We start from the raw sequence: 23,627 nt of genomic DNA, 5'->3' as shown, positions 1-23,627 counted from the left end.
CATTCATCTCCAAGCAAAAACAGGAAATCAATTGAAAGCTACAGGAAACAGGATGTATTGGAGTTTTAAGACTCTGAAGTGCCTCCCTAATCTCAGATGAGAGAAAAAATGTCCTGAGTTATTTTTAAATGTTGAGTTGAAACCTCCTGGTCTGCCAGATCTCTCTGTGTCTGGATTACAATGAGCACTAAATAGATTTGTTGATTAACTCCAGTTCAGCCTGATGTCTCATTAAAGTACAGTTATCAAAACAGATTGCAGTTGGACAGAGAAATAGTGCAGTGGAAGGTCAGAAAACAAAAAAAAGTAAAATAGTATCAGTTAGCTAATTTCAGTTCTAGTTGCATGCATGTGCAGGTTACAGCCTGTGAACTCTATTGCCAGTTTATTAGGTACACCCAACCAAAACCCAATACAGTCTAGTGAAACAGCCCTGCAATAAATCCCACCTTCACGAACGTTTGAATGTTTGGTTTTTTGCTTAAACTGTTTTAGAGAGGTGCTGTTTTAACTTAATGGTAATTGTGGAGGCTGTCGTTTGTGGTAAAAAAGGTAAAAAAAAAAGGTAAAAAAAGGAGTAAATACTGAAGAAAGATGATTAATAACTGATGTTCAACTCAAACTAAAATCATGTTTTTGTAACTAATTAAGACTTTCGGCTCAAGTAAAACAAAAAGACAGTTTGTTAAGTTCTTTTATTAAGGATTTTCTTCTGTAAAGAGTGAAGGAGTTTCTTTGTTCCGCGTGTTAGCTGGTCAGCAGCTCTGTACAACCGTCTGTACAACAGGAGGTCAAACATAACTGATGAGGAAATGTGTTAATTAAACTGGTGGTTTTTGGTAGAAGGCAGGTCAGAAGGTGAGACATGGACTGACTGAACACACACGCTCGCACGCACCCACACACACTCGCACACAGCGCTCCAAACTATTTACAACAACATGGCTGACTGGCCCTTGAGACAGATAAGTAGAGACAGATCAGCTAAAACATGATTCAAACAGTTATCACATAAAAAAGTCTTTGAAAAGTCTTTCAAAGGAAAAAAACCCAAGAAAAATAAACTCAAAATTATCCATAAAAGACCTGTTAAAAGGCCCTTCTGGAGTTAGTTTATTTACAGTCTCATTTAAAACAAAGCCTCAGCTCTCTTCTGATAAATCATACAGTTCTGCTGACCTTAATGAGGTCAACTCCATAAACTCCACCTGCTCTGTCTGTTCTGAGAGCCAACAGTGATGCTGCCACTTTATCTGAAACCTCTGTTCTAGTGCAGAGTTTGTTTGATTGAAGATGATGTAAAAGGTGTTAAAAACAGGAAAATGACAAAATTTTTGCTGGTTTCCAAAAAACTATTAATTTGTTTGTTTGTTTTTTGTCCCATGCTGCCTGTAGTGACATTAATCGGTTTAAAACTCTATTCTGAGCTTTATAGATCAAGATCTGGGCATTTTGTGAACTGCAAAAACAATCATTTGATTATTATGCATTGATTTTTAGAGAAATGTAAGTTTCCCATTTGATCTTCAAGGCAGATAAAAATCTGATCTTCAGGCGCATCTAAAAAAAGAGTTAACAGACTGGATTTTACATTTGTGTTAACTGTGTCCCTGCACTGCAACTCTTTTGTTTTTCCTGCAAAAAAAAACTTCCATTATCATTTAATTTCAAGATTATCCATTTTCTCATTTCTAGTTTAGTCATCGGTTGTTATTCCGTCTTTTCATTTCTATTTCAGTTTTAATTAATTTCCTTTTCATTTCCCCCGTAATTAATCACTTAGTAATTTGTTGAAATGTGCTGCTACATAAATTATGTATGTTATCATTCATTGTTATTGGGATGAACTATTACTATCAAATGTGGGCTGCAGATGGTTTTGCAAAACTGAGGGAAAAATTCTAGTGTGAAAACTTCACGGCTTGAAAATAATCTGATAAAAAGGTTTAGTCTGTTAGTCAGAGAGGCGGCTATTTTGAGCTGCCACTTAACTCTCACTGGAACCACTTGAAGAAAGACTCTTACTTCACACTAAACAAGGACTTAATGCTTGTTTCACACTTGGCTCAGACCAACGTCATCTTCACCTTTCAATGAAGCGCAAATCAGCTGAAATCTGAGTTTGACAGGTAGACACTGTAATGCTAACAGTGTTAGGATAAACAGAGAGCAAATATCAAACTCTCGATATGTTCTGTGTTCAAATTCTTAAAAATCCCATCCCTGACTAATGCCTGATGTTTAAAAATCTTTAAACAATCACATGTATGTGGGTCTGATTATGGTAAACTGTATCATAATGACTTTGCGAGTACTTTCAAAGCAATCTGTTCATTTTCAAAACCTTTTAAGGGCATTTCTGTTTCCGTTTTACAAGATTTCAGCATTGCTTGACATAATCTGAAGTAATCACCATGAAAGACACTAAACTGTATGTGGTCCCGTGTGGTGTACAGTGTTAAAAAATAACGTACAGAACAAATAAACTATCAGCAGAAAATACATAGTCAGTATAGTAAAATAAAATCAAGCTTACAGTACATAGTGTGAGGAGTTTGCTAATCTTGCTGTTATGAGGTTTGACACAAACAGATGTGTGACAGCTCATCTTCATATACAACATATCCGTTATCCTCTTCATCATCATCCTCAGTCAACCTGCAGATACCTGACTATATAAATATCTTTTTGCAGCCTGTGACCAGCCGGCTGAATGACTTAAGCTCACCTTTCACATTTGCTTCATGTTTGAGGATTGTAAACTCAGGAGTGTAAAAATAAGGGAAAAATAAAGAAAAGATGACAGGAAGTGAACAAAAATGGAATAAATGCCTGTTATATGACTAAAAAACACAAATAAATAGTACTAACACTCCATCTGCTGCAAGCCTGTAATTCCTCTGTCGCACCACTAGGGGGCATCAACCACCAAGGGGTTACATGTAGAGAGGAAAGGGGTTGGAAGGCAGCAGTTTCATGTAAACAACAACAACAGGGAAAATTTTGGATCTGAAAGACATTCAGATACAAAACAAAAAGATGCCTCAGATGTAACTGAATGAATGACAGAGGTGTAAATGTAAAGCTGCACTAGACAAAATCAGGATTAATCACCAAGCTTAAAAGAGAATAATGTTCCATTTTTTTTCCAGTCAGACCTCTGGAAGCTTGAATTAATGTTTTCATCTTTTATCTCTCTTTTTGGGCTCCTCTGGTGTATTAGATCACCGATCTCTCAGGGTCGGTAAACATGGCGTTAGTGACTTTTCTAGGAACTGAAGTTCAAACTCTACCTACTGTTTCTGAGCCAACAGTGTGCTAGTTTCAGCTGCCAAATGCAGCTGTAATTAAAAGAGGAGAGTGTTCAGTGTGTGAACAAGTTTGTGTGCAGTGTATATGCATGAACATGTGACAGTGTCACAAGTCTGGTCTCTCGTGGTCCTCCTGGTTCTGGTAAAAGAGCGAATTTGGACTGTTTTAATCTGAACTGGGCTGAAACAAGCAGCAACCACCACGTTTGACCGTCAAAGCTGATGTGGAAGTTCTATTAGATGCAGTTCCTATGATGACCACTTCAAAACGGACAATCAAATTGAATGGGAAAGCCTCCAAATTCTTTTTTGTTGTGACAATCTTGTTCCTAATTGGGACAAATTTTCCCATAAGTGTTTTCATTTAAATGAAAGCAGGGCTCAAAAAGTGGTATGTTCAGGGAATGTTGGCTTAATTGATGGCATCTGTGGTTGCTGCTTACTTGTCACAACTCCGCTCCACAAACACCTTTGAAAAATTGGGGTTATCTGGCAACGTAAACCTAAAAATGCCTTTATAAGTGATGACCATATTATGTTTCTTCACTGTTTTGCTGGCAGCGGCTGCAGCAGCTCTGATATGAACTTGGTTTGGTCTGTTGAAGATGGTCCCTGTTCGGACTGTAGTGGAAAGTCTGCAGCCGTCACTGTAGCAGCAGTGGATTGTGGTCTCTTAGTGTCCTGTTTGTTTTTCTTCTTATTAACTTCTGGGTATTTGTCCATCATAATCTCTTTCACTCGTCTGCGCTCGCACTCATTTCATCTTTTTTCTTTGTTTACAACAGAGACGATGTGAGACATACAGAGACGCATCAGCCTCGCATGATTTCTGTTCTGTTCAGCACGACAATAGCTGTGGCCTCAGGGTATTGTTTAGCTGCGGATGATGCACGAAGCCGAAAGAGGACACGATCAAAACAACACATTAAAAACTCGGGGTAGAATACACGAGCAGTGCAAAGGTGCTAAATCAGGAGTGTTTGTTTTGCTTTGGACTGTGTCTTGTTCTAATTGTTTTCTTAATCGCTTTTATAGGATCAAGCTGGAGGCCCTGCAAATTAAAAAATTGGCTTACTGATACACTTCCAGAACTGTGGATCAAACCATTTCTTTGTTCTGCAGAATTAGATCCAATTAATTAAAGAATCTGATGGATTTTTGCATTCTGCTGCTATGGACTGTGCATGTATTGTACCCCTAAAACTCAAAGACACTGCCTCCTCATCTTCCTGTTCTTCTTCTGCTGCTGCTTAGAAATGTCTGGGTCCATTTTCAAGGGTCTCGCACCTGGTCCACACTTAACCTCACCCACCTCAAGTTCAGCTCTGGAGACTTTTATTTTGGGTCAGAGGTTTGAAACGCCTTCTAGTTCAGTTCTCTGAGAGAGTGCCTCTAGTCCACTATATCTTCTGATCCAGCTGTGGTTGTGTTTTAGGACTTCTGCTCAGCGGTGGCAGCGGGAGCGGCCACACTCTCCGGCTTCACGATCTGGTAGGTGATCAAGTATTCTGGATAAGCCTGTGGACGAGGAAACTAAATGTTAGGCTTATTTCTAGTGCTGAAGTCATAAGTGGATTAATAGAACATCATAAAATAAACACAAGATGTCATCTTGGCCTCTGTGAATTGTGATTTTTCACCGTTTTCTTCTTATTTTATAAAGGAAATGACTAATGGATTTATACATTCTTCTTATTTCATACAACAATATGTCACAAAAGGTGTTTAACAGACATGCAGACATGAATAACATGTGTTTATGTGTGTGTACTGACCTGCTCCCCTCTGTAGATGACGTACTCTGCGTACGCCAGTCCGTTAACGCTGGGCCGTCCTATAACAGAGTGGTGTCCAGGGGGGGCGTGGGCCATTTTCATCGCACTGAACTGAAGGAACGACTTACCCAGCGTCACCCTGCAGAACAGCATCTGCCTGGAATACAAACACACGCACACCGATGCTATCAACAGTAAGGTCAAAATTTTGTTTTATTAATATATTTTTACTCCACGTCATAATATGCTTTATATTCTATTGCTACCTGCAATAACAACAGTGATTCCAGCTGATAAAAGGTTCTCAAATCCCTCCTCTCTCTGCCTGTGTCCCACTTCCATCCTACATAATAATAGTATACAGTACATACTATATTCTAACTCTCATAGTATACTGTTTTTGCAATTAGTATACAAATAATAAATGTGCTTTACTGTTTTGTAGTAACAGGAAATGATACAAGCACCAATGGATGTCAATGGAACTGCTGCTTTGGAATACCACGAATGCAGAGGAAGTCAAGAAAACAAAAAAAACCTTTTGTTTTCTCATGATCATCCAAGTTATGTTTTATTTCTTTAAAGCTGCGAGTTTCTCCTCCTTTTTCTTTGTGCAATGCATGGTGGGACTATAACAGCACAGTTAAAAATCTGCGTAAACTCACAGCATAAAACCTGTTTAGGATTAGGATTTTGTAATTGAGATACAGCTACAGTTCTTTCCTGTCACACGTAAAGTAAAGTGATATGATTTCTAGTTGGTTTGGAACGAAAGAAGAAGAGCCGGTTACCATGGCGGCGGAGTCAATTCATTTTGCCTACTCTAATAAGATGTCTCACCTGTGACACACGTAGCAGGAGCGGTCTTTGTGGGTGGGACATCCTGTGCCTCCACCAATCCCGTACACGTACTGGTTGCTTTTGGAGGAGTTCTCTGCAAAATAGATCCCGGCGCCGAACATGCCGCCGATGTAGGCGTGGCGCTCGTCAAAGCCCTTATGAATGATGGCGTTGATGAAGGGAGAGCCTGGCAAGAGAATGAAAAACTCATCTGTATTAAGATAATCACAAAGCACAGACTTGCAATATTCTGCCTGCAGGCCTCCACAGCGAGGACGCTTCCTATACGGACATGTTTTCTTTATGGACTTGGAAACTTTCCAACACAACTTGGTTTGTTTTGGCTTTAAAAAATACAACATATCCTAATCTGACTCATTTTCTGGAGCCTTCACTGGAGGAGTCCCCAAATGCAAGTTGCCAATAATAATCAGTTAAAAAATGATCATGAAAACACATAGTAGTGTCTGTGAAGATGTCTACATTAAGACTCCGCTATGATAGGTACACCTACACTTTTATAAAGAGCTCACATCTCCAGACAGTGAATCACAAATAAATAAATAAAGCGCAAGTATAAAGAATGCAGACAAGGTAGAGAAATCCAGATACTGACTAAGCGTTATCGTGGGAAATCCACGATCTAAGACACTCTCAACAAAGTACGATCGTTCTTGTCAGATAAACCGTTTCAGGCATCACAGAAGCTATGACTTCTTGGGATTTTCTTCTCTACAGTGTTTAAAGGTTAAAAGAAACAAGAACTCGGCTGCGGTCCTGCGGGCGTCGCCCTGGCTGAAACTTGTGGTTGCGAGGGGACATGGAAGATTAATGGGATTTGTTCAAGCTTACAGTCGGGCTGCAACCATGACGACATTGTAGTCAGAGTTCATCTCAGAACATGAATGGTTGAACCTTGAAGCAGAAGCCTGTGTTGCGTTTTACTTAAGAGGAAGTGACTGAAGCAACGGTGAAGATGTGATCACCAAAGCTTAATGATGATGAAGAGGTCGTGCAAATTATAGTCTTGTGATGTGTGTCTTCAACTTGAGAATAACCAGATTTTGGTGTATTTTTTGTCAAAAAACTAAAGTTTACGAACAAAACAACAACAAACTTTTCAAAATTTATCCTCAGCTGTCATCCTGAAACACACTATTTATGTAATAAATGTAAAAAATGTACCGTATATACCGTAACGATGCTAGCATTACATCTGCACTGTATGGTATATGATGGGGAAACCCACCATGCTGCTCTGTATTGTATCACATGAATTTATTTACCGTGAAACAGCATACGCTCGTTGTGGTGGTTATGATTCTCGTCTGCGATTTCCTTTTGTCTGTGTGCGTATCTCTCCCTTAACTTCTTATTCACCACCTTCTGAATCTGCAGAGTCGGAGGGAGGAAGAGTGAAATTAAGAGAGAAAAGCGTCACTTGTGCCATGAAATAAGAATTTAAATGTATCTGCAGAAGTCAAACAAGACACATAATCTAAAATTCCTTATTTGTGGTAAAAAAAAAAACAACAAAACTGGTCTGTGTGTCTGTATATGTGTGTTTGTGTTTTTGAGTACACACCTTGATGATGTTGTACTGGCTGAAGACTCCGCCTGCGTTGCCTCCATCGCGGTGTTCTCTGATAGTGCTCTGTAGCTTAGGAGGAAACAATATAGAAGACAATCAAAATGACACACACACACACGCAAAGGTTTGAAAGGTTAAAAAGGGAAAACGTTTGGGATAAAAAAATTCGAATGAATTTATTTCCACATATCGTGAATAATATCTGGTGTGATTCATAGCGCTCTCTGGAGACTTGATGTGATGAGTCATTTTTTAGCATAGAACTCCAGGAGTGTTTTCATATTCAGAGAGCGATCTTCAGTGACCACCTCGAGTAACAATGCAAACTTTAAGCTTGTTTGATTTTTTTCTTTTTCATATCTGGTGTTTCAGCTTGCAGAACAGCAACTCATTCATTCAGAGCAGATTCTTTAAAAATACCTGTGGTAAAAGTATATCTCTGATAACTTCAATTACTGATGTCTATAACATAAAATAAGGCATTTACTGTAACCTACATTTTCTAATATTAGAAGCGCAGCCTGGAGAGACCTCATGTCAGTCATTTTTCAAATAAAAATTACAGTTTAAATTACCTGTTAAATTTCTGTTAACGTCTGACAGTCCTTATTAATTTTAAACTCGTTCAGACTGATATCTGCTGTCTTCTTTAATTACTGGTTTCATTTACAAGAGCGGTATAGTCAGTGGAGCATCGCATACTGAGCTGCTGTACTGTGGTGACACTGCATGGTGTGTCCTTAACCAGATGGTTGCAAGTACAAATAACGCACGAGCACAAAATTTAAATTTCTTAAATTATTTGTCCAGACTGCTAGAATATCATGTATATACTGAGGGTAAAAAATAACCACCATCACCTAAATGTGTGTAGTGTCTATGTATAAATGAAGATGATGAATGAAATGAAGCGTGTGTGTTTGCATACTTCCTCCTCCACAGACTGGAACTCCTTATCATCCGGTGCCAGGTCGATCAGCACGGTGCCCTGACTGGAGCAGTGGAACGTCAGGTACGGGTTTGCACCTACCGACACACATTTTGAATGAATGCGAGTCAGGAGAGGATGAATCAAACGAAGAATAAATGACGACACCGACATTTTAGGGAATCTGGTGTACAGGTCACCTGAGACAACATCTGATCATCATCTGCTTAGTGTTTCTAAAAGCAGAGGCAGGTTTACTGCGCATCTTTACCTTGAAAATGTGTAACCATCATCAACTGTGCTGACTGAATATTCATTTTATTTTTTATATGATTCATCTGATGCAACATCTCCCTACACTTGCGCCTCCCTATGAGCTCACAAGTACACACTCACACTCGATATGTGTGTGTGTGTCTCTGTGTTTCCTGACCTTGCTGGCCTCCCAGCAGCCTCTCGATGCCCTTGATGAGTTTGTGTCTGTGCCCGTAAGCGTTGATGCCGATCTCTTTGAGCTCCTCGTGACCCATGTCTGCCAGCACATCCAGCGAAATCTGCCCGGAAACAGCAAAGAAGTCATGTCAGTCTTGCTGATGGTTGCGTCTGCCATCAAAAGAATGTAAAATAACACTAAATGATCATAATTACAGTAGCTACCTTAGCTATACTTCTACTTACAGACCTGACTACTACATCAAATTATGATGTTTGACTATATTTGACTGTAGTAGAATTCTGCACACACTTAGACTGACGGTTTAATAGTGATTGTGGTGACAACGGTGGCTCATACCATAACTGGTCACCAAAATGAAAAGCAATTGATGATAATGGATTCAATTATCTAAGACATACTGCAGAGACAGTGGGTGTGACAAATATTCATGAGAGAAAGACAAAAGAGGCATGAGGAAAAGGTCAATGAATGGATGGCAGTAATCAAGCCATTGATATGCAAATTGGTGATGGTAAAGTTTTGCAAGTTTGTTCAAGGAGAACCGAGATGAGATTCATGCTGGAGGCAGAGATAACTCAGTTTTTCAAACGGTAACCTATACCTACTTTCTGCCGTCTTGCTGTGATCACGATTGCTGGTATAAATCATCACAGTCTAAAATACACTGTGGAGAATTCGCTGAAGGCATCAGGCAGAAATGAGCAAAATAGTAACTGAAGATTTTTGTAAATCCAAAACTTGTAAAAGCGATATATCAGCCAGGTTGTCCGCATTGGCTGTCAATTTCATCTCAGTAGCCAGGTTTCTATTCAAATGTAGAGCAAATTAATGCATATTCCCACTCACTACTGTTATTTGAATGTTGGGAGTTGGTTGGTGCTAATTTTCCAGCTGGGTGTGTTAACACATTGCAGAAGAAGAGGGTGCCACAAGATGATGTATTTATAAGAGTGCCAGTCAAACCTCAAGTGGTGAAAAACAATGTAGAAAACATGACAGAAATATGGCACCTGTGTTTGTTTCATGTATTAATTTGAGGAACACTACAGTCTCCTCATCGCTCCAGATCTGCTGTTTTTTCATCTGCAGTTATTTTTCATCTCTTCAGTGGAGCCAAAGCTGGAGTGATGTCAAGTCACATGCTTCATGCGCATCATGATTTATTTGCCAAGTCTGTTTCCATTGCATTTTGCTTTTATTGATACACCAGCTTTTCCCACTTCAGCCAAGCGTAAAAACGGTTTTGTGATATTTTGAGTTTTTCCTTTTTTTTTTTCATATTTTCTGTTTCCACTCAGGTTTTTTATATCCAAATGGAAAACGAGCATTAAAAAAGGAGAATGAGAACAAACTAAGGCTGGAGATACACTTGCTTTTTAACCACAAGTTTGTATAGACAACCGGCTGCATTGTGAATATAATTGTTCACGTACTATGTACTCGTCCTGTTACTGGAGCATTCCACTAGGGGGCACACCACAGAACTAAGGACATGAATAGAACTTTTGAATTTGCATGAACATCAAAGAAGAAGAAGAAGCACGATTTCAAAACTAAACATGGCAACACTCGAGGAGGTTACTACTTTGTTAATTCAAACGTATTTGCCACTGTGAAGCGGCATAAACACGTCGTACAGATGCGATAACTGCAGACTCGGTCTATTAACTTGCCTTAAAAACTTTCCACCATTTGTGTTGCTGCTTTCGTGCCTACTGAACCCTGACCCTGTCACATCCTCATACCGCCCCCACACTGCCCCTACATTTCATGTGCGTATTGCATCTTGTGGACACGTTGCGTTAATTTCTGAGGACGTGCACGATCAACGCTTGAAACGGACACAGGATATGCAAGACAGCCATCGTGCACATGCAAACGTGTAGTTAAAAGCAAGCAGCTTTAGTGGTGGAAAAGAAGCACTGGGGCAATCTGCCTCTATAAAACACTATCTCACTGAAATATCCAAATAATTAACTTATGCTATTTTCTTCAACCAAATCATTACAATATTTCAAAATATTGTACTTTTTCTGCATGAAAGGGCCAAATCAAGATAGTTGTAAGAGCCGATCTCATCATTTTTTTGCTTAAACTGTTTGATCACACTTGATGTTGACAAAGGTTTTCTACTAATGTTCTTGTAAAACTAACAAGTAAGCAGCGAGGCTTTACAGAGGGAGGATTATTCACACAGCAGTATGTTGATATAAGTTAATAACAGCAGTGCAGCTAAAATATGAGAGATCTTTGTTTTTAGTTTTTAGTCTACAAGCACAGTAAGCATAATGAGTAGAAGTGTAGTTTCATAATGATTAAATATATTAAATAGACTGATGTAATAATGTGGAGTCAGTGGAATCTGCTTTTTCTTTGTTATAACTCTTGAGTCCTCGTTCATGCTCTGAAATATAAATGTACTTTTCTATCAACACCCAGCTGACTCTCACCTCCATCTCACTCACCATCTGAATATTAATAAAGGCTTGTTTCCCTCCAAGGGGATCAAGAATAAATGTAACACACTAACACACAATCACACACATATCCTCCATATTGCTGCCACGCTGACTTCTGTGCTTAGACTTTAGCCAGCTGTCACCTTTCAATTTCACTTTCTATTACTGTCTCTCTTATTGTCTGTTTTCTCCTCTATCTGTTGTCCCATCTGCCTTTTGTTTCTGTTTCTGTCCCGTCTCTCTTTTTTCCCCCCCTCATCTTTCTTCTCAAGCCTCTCTCCTTTTCTCTCTCTCTTTTCACTGCGTTTATCTACATCCCTCGTTCCTTCTCTCTTGCTCAGTCTGTCACCTCTTTCTGTCATACTTTGTCTACCTTATTCTGTCTCAGCTATCATTCATGATTGCAAAAGAAAAATTGACATGAGGTATGTAAAATGGAGGAAAAACAAGGAAAAGAAATACTAAAACAAGTAAAAAAAAAATCCCTCACTCTCTACACTTTCATTTCTTCACACCTTTCGCTGTTTTGCTCTCACTTTTGTCTCTTTCCAGACACAAAAATTAGAAGTGTGTGTACCTGTTCCCTCTGGAAGATGTCTCGGAGGTGTTCCAGCCCCAGACTCTTTAAGAACTGGTTGATGGTCATGTCCAGCAGAGCTGCTGAGACACAGTGATGTCAGAAGGTTTATCTAAACTGTTACACATGTTTACAACATCCATCATATCGTCTCCGCAGGAGTTTTTTTATTTCAAAGAACCAACTCCTGACACGAGTTGAGTGTTTTTATGTGTGTGTACGTACTTTCTCCTTCCTTCCTGTCGGACCCAGATGCTCCGTCTGCTGTTCCGGTGGCACCGGCCGCTGTGATGTCACTGAGGGGCGTGGTCAGGTTGTCTATGCTGCTGGCTGCTGACAGGCAGGACGGGGATGGAGAAGGAGAGATGACCACGCCTGCTGTGGCGCCTGTACTCACCACACTTGCACTCACCTAAGAGCGGGAGAGAGAGGATTTAGTTTTGAGGGCTGATAAGTAAAATCTGACATTTCAACTGTTCTTACTGCTTACATACTGACTGAAACTTTCTACAGTACATACTGTACTATCTCTACAGCTTCAACTGAAATTTCAATGCTGTCATTGTTTACAGTTCAACTGACGCTTCAACTTTCACTTGCTACTTTTCAAATGACAGTTCAACTGCTTTCATCTCTTGCACTTTCATTAATAATTCAACCGCTTCTAGTGTTTACATGTAAACTGACAAATCAATGGCCTAGAGGGTTTAAACTGAACTCCTGTACAGTTACAACTCCTGTATGTGCTTCTGCTTAAACTGCAAATCCCACCTGATGTCTCACATGCAAATAATTAACTGCACCTTAAAGTGCAAGGGAGTGCATGTAAATTTTCTGTTTTTTTTGTCTTTTCTTTACTGTTTCTTAATATGTTTGATATTTCTTCTTATGAGGAAACACATTATATCGCCGCCATGTAATATGTTTCATCAACTGAAAGTTTCTATACTTGTATGTACATGTGTGTGTGTGGAAACTCACCACAGTTGCCTGAGGTTTTAAGCAGCTTGGCAGGGCATCTGGCGGCATGGCGTCAATAAGCAATGCTCTAATGTCATCGGCCTGCAACAGACAGAGAGACAGACGGAATGACAAGATGTAGACAGATGTATTGTTTGCACACTCTTAAGTATGATTCTGCACCTAAATGTACTAACTTGCTTACATGTAAAGATGGAGGTTGAAAGAAGAGAGAACTGTTTTATTTAGTTCATAACATTTGCTGCAAACAGCAGTTGAACGGGTTACAAATAGTCTTTGGTCTTTTCTTTCTTTTCCGACTTCATCCCTGCCAGCCACCATTCTCTCCAACCATGAACCAATTAAATCAGTGCAAAACAACAAAGCGTCTCAAATTTAGCTTGTAGGACTGTTTAATTCAGAAAGGACACATGAGAAGCTTCCTTTCAAGGTTGCTCGTTTTGTCACTTTTTTTTTTGTACAATGCCTTGAAGTAACAGCTGAGAACAACAAAACTTGTCATCCACTTAACATCCACTAAATGAAGGGTGGCCCGGTTCAAGAATCTTTCCCCCGCAACTAACCTGAAACTGTGAACACATATGCAACATTTTCAACTCGATACAAGAATCTAACTGTGCAAGATTTCTAAGAAAGCCTTCGGTACCGTTGCCAAGTCCAGTGGCGTCTGTCCCTCCTGGTTTTTCATGGTGGGATCGGCTCCATGGGCCAACAGCAGAGCGCAGAGCTGAGTCCGCCCCTTCTGGGCCGCTTCGTGGAGGGGAGTGAACGCCCACTTGTCTGTGGCGTTGACGCACGTGTTGTACTTGATCAGCAGCGCGGCTATGTCCACGTGCTAGACAGAGGAGGTAAAAGAGGTGAAGAAGAAGAGGAGGAGGAAGAGCGAGGAGGTGGCGATGACAGACACAGAAAAGGGGAACAAGCGGGAGAGAGAGAAGATGAAAGGGGGAAAGAATAGAGAGAGATAGAAAGGAAAGCAGGGGATGAGAAGTAAAGAATATGAGCAGACAGAAGAGGAAGAAAAGAGACAACGACGATTAAAGCATTTAACAAGCGCAAACGTGTGAAGTCTGGTGAGTGAGTGCTATAAAAAATCATGTAATATGTGCTATTCTCTGGAGCAGACATTGTGTGAATTATTAACTCTACTGCGATCGTCGTGTTCCCGCCGGTCCTTCCTTTCTTTTTCTCTTCTTTTCCCTCGAAGCCTGTTGTCTCTAGCTCTTGTCTTAGCACCAAACACAATGTAGCTTTATTCTGAATAACAGTGGGAGATGCTAAACTGTGTGTATGTGTGTGTATGTGTGTGTTTGTGTCTCCGAAACGCAGAGCTCATGAAGTTTTCATTCAAACATGTGTTTCATGACTCTTTCAGCAGCAGAATGCCATCTAGCTATAAGCAAAATGTTACTCCGAGAAAAGCTCCGGATGAAGGAAATATTACATTTCAGTGCCTTGCATGAACATTCACCCTCTGCGCTGTGAAATCCCTTAACTACGATCAGGTGCAACCAATTGCCTTCAGAAGTCACATAATTAGTTAAATAGAGTCCACCTGTGTGCAATTTAATCTCAATATAAATACACCTGTTCTGTGAAGGCCTCAGAGATTGTTAGAGAGCATTACTAAACAAACAGCATCATGAAGACCAAAGAGCTCACAAAACAGATCAGGGATGATGTTGGGGAGAAGTACAAAGCAGGGTTAAGTTATATAAAAATATCCCAAGCTTTGAATATCTCACAGAGCACAGAGCAGTCATTAGAAAATGGAAAGAATGTGGCACAACAGCAAATCTACCAAGAGACAGCTGTCCACCTGAACTGACGGATTGGGCCAAGAGGTCAATGATAACTCTAGAGGAGCTGGAAAGATCCACAGTTCAGGTGGGAGAATCTGTCCACAGGACAACTATTAGTTGTGCACTCCACAAATCTGGCCTTTATGGAAGAGTGGCAAGAAGAAAGCAGCTGAAAAAAAAGCCATAAGAAATCCCATTTGGAGTTTGCCGTTAGCCATGTGGGAGACACAGTGAACATGTGGAAGAAGGTACTCTGGTCAGATGAGACCAAAATTGAACTTTTTGAGTCCTGGTGTAAAACATTATATGAGGCGGAAACCCAACGCTGCTCATCACCCTGAGCAAACCATCTCTACAGTGAAACATGGTGGCAGCATCACGCTGTGGGGAAGCTTTTCATCAGCAGGTACTGGGAAACTGCTCAGGATTGAGGGCAAGATGGATGGAGCCAAATACAGGGCAATTCTTGAAGAAAACCCCTATTTTCAGTGTGCAAGAGACATGAGACTGGGGCAGAGGTTCACCTTCCAGCAGGATAATGACCATAAGCATACAGCCAGAGCTACACTGGGATGGTTTAAAGCAAAGAATGTTAATGTCTTAAAATGGCCAAGTCAAAGCCCAGACCTCAATCCAATTGAGAATCTGTGGCGAGACTTGAAAATTGCTGTTCACAGACGGTCTCCATCCAATCTGACTGAGCTTGAGCTATTTCGCTAAGAGGAATGGGCAAAAAATTGCAGTCTCTATATGTGCGAAGCTGGTAGAGACATACCTCAAAAGACTTGCTGCTGTGATTGCAGTGAAAGGTGGTTCTACCAAGTATTGAATCGGGAGGGGGGTTGAATACTTGTGCATCCAACAGATTTCTGCTTTTTGGTCTTATTATTGTTTGTGTCACAACAAAAAGTATTTTGCACCTTCAAAGCACTATGCATGTTGTGTTAATCAAATGATAAAAAGCCCAATAAAATAAATTTCTATTCCAGGTTGTAACACTGCAAAATGTAGAAAATCCAAGTGGGGCTGAATACTTATGGAAGGAACTGTACATGCACGTCTTCAGAAAACCAAAGTGTAGTAATAACAATTATTATAAAAAGGGTTATTACTGCCCTATATCACAGATAGAATATCAAATATCTGCATTAACTGGGTTATAAACAGCAAGTTTTTCACTCCACATTCAGATTATTTTGCATGCATCCTACATGTGATATGGATTTAAAGGCTCAAATTCACTAATGTCAACAGTTAAACTTCATGACATTCACCTGAGAAAGGATCGACATCATGGACAACAACAAGACAAACAGTCAACTGAATCCCTTGATTTTTTTTTATGAGTCCCCAGAGCCCAAGGTAAAATTTACAGTTTAGAATGAAGGGAAAAGCACCAAATCATCAAATTTGAGAAGCTGGAAGCAGCTGATGTTTGGGATTTTTGCTTGATAAATGAATAAACACGTAATCTCACAGGTAACAATTACCAAAACTGTTGTTTGTTAATTGTGGGTCAAAATACTGAGTTCATATTTGCATTGAGTATGAGTTGCATCCAACCACAGATATGAACAGATATCAAAAAAGAATAAGAGAGGAATCTAAAAAACTGAATTCAAGTCTGCAGTGTGAGTGCATCTTGTGTGTGTGTGTGTGTGTGTGTCTTACCCCATATGAAGCAGCATTATGCAAAGGTATCAGCCCTCCTTTGTCCTGTGCATTCACATCAGCTCCATGTTCCAACAGATACTCTGCTACCTCCAAGTTGTTGTAGCCGGCTAGAGAGCGGCAGAGTTGGGGGTTGTATAGAAAACGCAGCAGGACAGAAAAGAGAGAAAGAGGCCGATAAATAGAGGAAAAAGAGGAGAAACAAAAATGTAGTCAGGTAATAAGTGAGGAGGAGAGAAAGAGAGGAAGAAAGAGAGACATGTCAGCCTACATCAGCTGCTGCGTGACAGTGTATAATCATCTTTTCCTTTTACAAGCAAGTACATCAAGACAGAGGGTGTGTGGGTGTGTGTGTCTTAGTGGTCACATTTAGAAAAAGTAAATATCACAGAGACATTCAAAGTGTTTTTTCAGCAGTTTCTCAACTTTCCACTCATGTGTTGTACTTTATCATCATACATCTGGTCATGACATTCTCTATAAATACAGAGTCTAAAAATGCATCCAAGAAGACAAAGACACATTTTTTTTCCACCAGAAGACGACTACATGGAAAAAACGCTGCAGGTAAGATAGAGTTGTTTAAGGGACGAGCAGAGGCGTTTACCTTTAACCTTATTTCTAACATTACGCCAGCTGCTAGCAAACTATTTAATGTGAAAAAAAAAACGGTGGAATTAGCCTGCACAATCAATGCTGTTGTCACAAAATCCTTATGCGGTGCTCGAGTGTAATCTTCACATTATTCACTTTGAAAATCCTGATAAGAGAATCCAAGTAAAGCATGAAGATAAAAATCAAAAAAATAGACCCTTCTTGCTATAAGATTTTAAGGTAAGGTTAAAAGAAACGACTGTAAGGATGAAACATGGCGCACATGCTGCTTCATAACCTGTTTGTGTATTTTGAGTTTATAGCACACAGTCTTTGGTTTGCACAGAGTGTTTAGTTTATATTTGTATGTGATTATATGTACACAGTATTTGTGAATTATGGATTTATTTGTGTGTGTGTGTGTTTATGTCTATGAGGTGCTACAGAAGAGGGGAGTATCAGCTGTTATCTCTGAAGCCAATGTTATCATGATTGCAGATCCTGAATATATAAATAAATGTGTGTGTGTGTGTGTGTGTGTGTGTGTGTGTGTGTGTGTGTGTGTGTGTGTGTACCTTTGAAGACTTACATTATCTGTTATCAGGATTTTAAAAATGCATAAAGTTTGTGCAAGATCCAAGGACATTATAGTAAACTACTGCAGCTATAAGTATTGGATAATTTAGTGGTAGCATAGTAAACTGTGACATGAATTGGTTAATTAGAAAGAAATGAGAAAAAATGTATAGATAATATTGTATTGTAATTATTGTAATTAAAAAAATTAAAAGTTAATTGAACAAAAATGGATATAACTCATTACCGACTCAAAGAGAAACAAATCAGCTGCTTTTTTTCCCACAAACTTCATGCCCGTCATAGAAACTGTGACACTAAGGAGCCCACATTCACAATATGAACTCTTGAGCTAATATAACTGTTATCAAGTGTTCTCTGAAAAGTGTTGTGCGTGCTAAATCTGCATAAAAAAAGACTCCAAAAATGGTGTTACCAAAAAATGAAACTGCTAAGTTGTGGCAGCCCGCCTGTCTATAATCAAGGTGTTTTTGCCCTCATGACTTTAAGATGTCTGTTTGTCTTGTTCCTGGCACTGCACTGAGCCAAAACCCCTAGGAGGCCGGCTGCTTCTGGGATGCTGGAACCGGTTGATTGGCGCCAGCAAATATACAATGTCCAAACTCACTTAAATCCTGCACCTTCTGTTCTCAAACTGCAGCGAAACCCGTACACAAAACACCTGGCTTTACTCTTTGAGGTGTTTACTTATTAAAATGACCTGTGAACGTGTGTGTGTGTATGTTTGCGCTGACAACTTCATGTTGTGTTTCTACATGCACGTTACCTGCGAGGTGCAACGGAGTGGAATTGCGTCCCTGCGTGTCCCGGCAGTTGATGTTATCGGGGCTACACAACTTCTGCACCCTGGCCAGGCAGCCCTTCTTGGCTGCGTCCAGCAACGCAGCATCTCCTCTCAAGAGGTCCTGGATGTCCGTGTCCCCATCCTTCACAAGGTCCAGAGGCGTGTTCCCGTCTCGGTTCTTCTTGGTGGGGTCCGCTCCGTGCTGTGGAGAGGCGAAGAGATCGTTGGAGAGAGAGAATGGAAAAACAGATTTTCCTGCCCTGATTCGGATAACATTTCTACATTTTTAGCATGTCAAAGCCAAAATTTAAAGACATCAAATATTGGTACAAAACATTACCAATCATTTACTTAAACCTAACCAATATTCAGTGTTTCCCATACATTCATTCATTTGTGGTGGCCCTCCACAATATCAACATTTTTCAGCCACATATTGATTTTCTATTTTTTTACTATTTAAAACGGCTAAAATCTTATTTCATTGTAGAGCTGCGTGCAGTGCACCGATGCAGTGCATTGATTTGCCCTGCTCTCTCTCTCTCTGTCACTCTCTGTCTCTCTCTCTCTCACATACACATTGACAACGGACTCGTCTGTGAACGTCCCCTCCTTTCTGTGCACGCTCTGAATCAAAACATGATCATGCACGGGAGGAAGGATCGTTGTTGGCTTTTCCCCGCAGAGAAGACGACTGGCTGAATTCATGAATAGAATCAAACCGGAATTCCTGAATGATTAGTATCATGAACACCTGCACAAATTTGTCCAAAACTGATGCATTCAAGTGAACTTATAAGTCACTCTATCTATGTTCTTAACACAACACTGAAAAAACACAGCCGGGTTGTCAAGCTGTACATAGCCGCATGCTGTTTGATGTAGAGCACCTTATATACAGTATTATTTAATAATTAATCTCAGAAAGCCGGTGGAAGCGTTTCACTTAGAAGATGACGAGTGAGGAGTGAGAGGAGAGGATGAAGGTAATTCACCAGAGAGCAGAAGAGACGGGGAGATGGAAAGAGGTGAGGACAGGACATCCAGTGAAGTGGAAAACACCAAACACCCTGGAGATGGGGAAAGCAGACATTTCCATTGCTCAACTGTCTCCTAGGTTACGGTTTAACTTTTCATTGTAAGTTTTGAAAATGCGCTCATTAAAATTTGATGCTGGGGGACCACTCCCCTGGGTTTTCCCACTGCTGGCCTGGAAATGTCCATTATGCATCTCTTATGGGTGTATTGCCTTTTTCAGTCTTTTTTTTTTTTTTTCTTTTTTGAGCCTATCCACATTGTGGTTTTTCTGCCCTACTTCTTTACTTCTATCATCTCTTTACTGCTCATGTAATCATATTCTCACTGTAATTGATTCACTGTCCAGGAAATATAGACCCGTTTAAGTAGCAACTGGGTACATTTTCACAGAAATGAAAAGTGGTTCAATAACCCTCTGGTACATATGAAGGTATACATTTGACATTTTTCGATTTGTTTACAATAAACACAAGAGGAATTCTGCTGGGTATTTAGCGTTAACAGCGACAGCCGCCATGAACGGACAAACAAAAGAAAGCCTTCAAACAAGAAGATGTAACGCTGCTTGACTGACAGCTTGTCTTTAACAAGATGAAGATCCATCACGGCCAGACATCCAGCCGAGATCATAAGTGACTCAAGCTCACACCTTTCATGCCAAACGCTAACAAGGCAGATTCTGCTTTAATTGAGAAGTTCAGTATGCTCTAGCGCTTCTTTCCTAACAAAAGAAAACGCTTAAATGCGTTTTTTGTAATTCTCACAAGAACCTTGCAGATTATCACGGTACTGAGAGAGGGGTATTATTCTGAGTACAAATCCAACACAAAAAAGGGACAATGGAAAGTTGACAACAAACAAAGGAGACAAAAGGAAAACCTACTGCTGAACTCTGGAATAGTTTATTTAAAAAGAGAGAACATCCCAAGGCCATGGCAGATTAACACCACACACTCTGTTACTTGTGTGCATGCATGTGTGAATGTACCACTGTGTAAAGAAGAAATTAGGGCGCTGTCATGTCTACATGAATCTACTTCTGAAATTCACCAGTATGAAAAAGTAAAAAAAAAAAAAAAGAAGCCAAACCTTCCCACCACCTTGGACTATCGATCATTTGGCTGTGTTTCTAACTGCCTCCAGACTTCTTACTGAGAGAGCCGAACCAACCATCAGATCAGTGAAAGTGTGGCCCGAGGCAGCTACTGTATCTCTGAACTCCAGGACCGTTTTGAGAGCACTGACTGGGATTTATCTGCGCATGAGGCTACACGGGAGTTGCACACTGACATTGAAGAATTTGTTTAATCTGTCTTATTTCGGCAAGAGGACGCGCGTTTTCGCCGACCAGGAAACACGGATAAAAACTGTCCGACAGACCTGCCAAAAGCTGGAGATGCAGCCTTCTAGGACACGAACCTAGAGCACGGATCAAACGTGAATACAAAATGAATATTTAAAGGGGATATAACATGCTTTTTTGTGATTTTCTGTTATTTATATACTGTTATAATGTTGGATTTCTTAGTTAAACTTGGTAAAAGTCCCAAAACATGAGGTGAATGTATGTAAAAATGATCTCTGTTTCCTCTATTTCCCCATCAAACTGACGTCAGATTGTTTGCGCATGCCCACAAAAGGCCGTCCCTTCCGTAGTCCTTGTTGCTAAGGGCAACTGCAGACAAAAAGGAACCCTGGCACATGATCAACACTGTAGGGCTGCAACTAATCATTATTTTCAGCATTGATTAATCTCTAAATTTTCTCAGATTAATTGTTTATTCTAGAAAATACCCCATAACAATGTCCCAGAGCCCTATGTGACACCTTCAAATTGCTTAATTTCCATTTTCCATCCATCCAACCAACTAGCCACAAGACATTCACTTTAGATATTCAATTACTCCGATTTGAGAGGCTGGAACCAGCAAATGTTTTGAATGTTCGTTCATTAATTGTTATTGGTGTCATTTAATTTCCTAATGATATTTGTTCCCCAGTCCTCTGCTTTTACTCCAGACTTGTCACCTTCCTTAACATTTTGTAGAACTTTTGTCTTACACTTTATCATATTTTGTCTTTGAAGTTTTTATTACAATGTTTTTATATTTTATCTTTTCCATACTTCATCTCGTCGTGCAATCACGATGAAGGGATTCAAATCATGAGTCTTGAAGCGACACATTTCCCCTGCTGCTGATGTGTGTGTTTGGTTTGTTGTGTGCGTTCATGTGCTTGCTGTGTGAATTCAACAGTGTTGATCTAATAATAATTATGCAGCCCCATATGGCAACACAACACAGCGGTGATGTAACCTTGTCTGGAGGTGTTTATGACAGGAAAAACAAAAACACATTCAGCTGTGAAACCGCAACATTTCACAGGACTCATTTAGACTGTAGCAGATGTGACAATCAGGTATTACACAACAGATATTTTCAGCCTTGTGATCTGATTGGTTGCAGTTCGTCCTGAATGGGCTGATAAATCCAGGAGAGCATGTGAAGTCATACCTTTTGCTGAATACTGGCTTCTGATTGGCCGATGAAAGGATTCTAGCATCTATTTTTTTGCAGAGAAAATGCCACTGATTCTCATGTAATAAGATGTCTGGTCCATATTGTGGACTAGTACATACATAGTGTGTTACATGCTCTATTCACAGGGCGCCACATGTCATTCACTGCATTGGTAACAAACGATATTGATGTTGTTTCATCAGCTCACGCTTCAGAAAGCAGGACAGATTCTCTGAAAAGTATATGTTTAGAGAAAGTGTTAAAGCAACACCAAGCAAACCAAGTAGAAAAATGTAGTTATTTGAATTCTGCAGACCTCAATGTACCCAGAGATCCTGTAAGGTGACTGAAAACAGCGCGCTCATGTTTGCAAATGCGGTGGGTGTGATGTTTTATACCAAAGGAAACCAAAGAGACAAGACAGCAAAAAAACATCTATTCAGTGAGTCCAGTTTTCTCACTGTTGTTTAGAACATTTCTTTTGGATGAAGAAAGAGCTGACAATTATTTTCATTAAGTCGATAAAAATGTACATCACAACTTCCCAGAGTGGACGGTGCTTTCTTTAAATGGCTTTTTTTGGTCCATCCAGAAGCTTATAACCCAATAATATTCAATTAATAATGATTATCAAGCTGTTGATGATTTATTTCCTGTTGATGAACTAACAGATTTGTCAATTTATCATTTAATTTCTAGAAATGATTATACAAGACAACTGAAGTTTATCCTGCCACGCTAACATTGATAAAGACTATTAAGATAAGGCCATTTTTATGTAAAATCCTTCCTGTAGATTTAAATATGCATTCATGTTACTGAACATTAGTCAGGTGTTTGTTATGTTCTGTTATGACCCACAGTCTAACCTTGAGCAGCAGTTTGCAGATCTCATATTTGCCCTTGGCAGCGGCCTCATGGAGCGGTGTGAACTTCCACAAGTCGGCCACGTTGACCGAGGCTCCGTGTCTGACCAGCAGCTCTGCCACCTCGTAGTGACCATACGAACAGGCGTTATGGAGAGGAACCAGACCGCTGCAAAAGCAAAAACACACATATACAATATTTGTTTATGGTCATAACTTTGCTCTGAACAAAAATGTTTTATTCTACAAACATTTAATTCTATATGTTTGCCCCAAATTTAACCACGACTATAAAGTGTCGCACCCTTTGTCCTTGGCGTGCACGTCGGCCCCGTGGTGCAGCAGGTACTCCACCACCGACACTCTGTTGTAGCCAGCAGCAAAGTGAAGGGGAGTGGAGTGTCGTCCCTCCAGATCTCTACAATTCACATTCTGAGCCGTACACAATGACTGGAGAGAAAGCAGACAAAGAGACAAAAAGAGAGAGATTAAAATTAAAATCTGCTGTTGTCCCTATCTATCAAAGAGGGATGAAGAAATAAATGTATGACCTATGGCTGCATGCCGAGTCATGTGGTAATTACAATTAAGATTCATTTTCTTTCATATTCGTTCTATTATTAAGTTCTTTTCTGGAGAAAGATTTGATTTTGATTGGATCATTTGAAGAGCCTTTTCATCCAGTAGAATGTGACAATTTTTCTTTTTTTTTTTTTTTAAACACTGAAGCACAATAATAAAACCTTTTTTTTTTTTTTTTTTTTTACTGAAGATGGATGATCAGTCGTGATAAATGACCAGGATCTCAAAACTGAGAGAAGAAGAAAAAGTGATTAT

At 39.9% G+C, this 23,627-nt stretch overlaps 1 protein-coding gene across 3 annotated transcripts in view; it reads right to left on the bottom strand.

The window, feature by feature from the left end:
• Positions 1-680: 680 nt before the first annotated feature.
• LOC122968247 (poly [ADP-ribose] polymerase tankyrase-1-like) overlaps positions 681-23,627 on the bottom strand; it is an 82,790-nt gene continuing 59,843 nt past the window's right edge. For 2 of the 3 annotated variants that reach the window (XM_044333299.1, XM_044333296.1), the window contains 15 exons: positions 23,095-23,240; positions 22,794-22,959; positions 18,350-18,569; positions 16,393-16,502; positions 13,566-13,754; positions 12,920-13,000; positions 12,164-12,350; positions 11,939-12,021; positions 8,879-8,999; positions 8,446-8,543; positions 7,512-7,586; positions 7,213-7,318; positions 5,927-6,113; positions 5,087-5,243; positions 681-4,829 (listed from right to left, as the gene is read on the bottom strand). In XM_044333299.1, the coding sequence (XP_044189234.1) occupies positions 4,743-4,829; positions 5,087-5,243; positions 5,927-6,113; positions 7,213-7,318; positions 7,512-7,586; positions 8,446-8,543; positions 8,879-8,999; positions 11,939-12,021; positions 12,164-12,350; positions 12,920-13,000; positions 13,566-13,754; positions 16,393-16,502; positions 18,350-18,569; positions 22,794-22,959; positions 23,095-23,240 (2,013 nt within the window). In that variant the 3' untranslated portion in view covers positions 681-4,742. The remainder of the gene's footprint in view (positions 4,830-5,086; positions 5,244-5,926; positions 6,114-7,212; positions 7,319-7,511; positions 7,587-8,445; positions 8,544-8,878; positions 9,000-11,938; positions 12,022-12,163; positions 12,351-12,919; positions 13,001-13,565; positions 13,755-16,392; positions 16,503-18,349; positions 18,570-22,793; positions 22,960-23,094; positions 23,241-23,627) is intronic. The other variant, XM_044333298.1, reaches the window with a different exon arrangement.

The sequence above is a fragment of the Thunnus albacares genome, chromosome 18, assembly GCF_914725855.1.
Source record: "Thunnus albacares chromosome 18, fThuAlb1.1, whole genome shotgun sequence".
Classification (NCBI taxonomy): Eukaryota; Metazoa; Chordata; class Actinopteri; order Scombriformes; family Scombridae; genus Thunnus; species Thunnus albacares.
The sequence above is the reverse complement of the archived record's forward strand: the minus strand, read 5'-3'. Positions and strand labels throughout refer to the sequence as shown.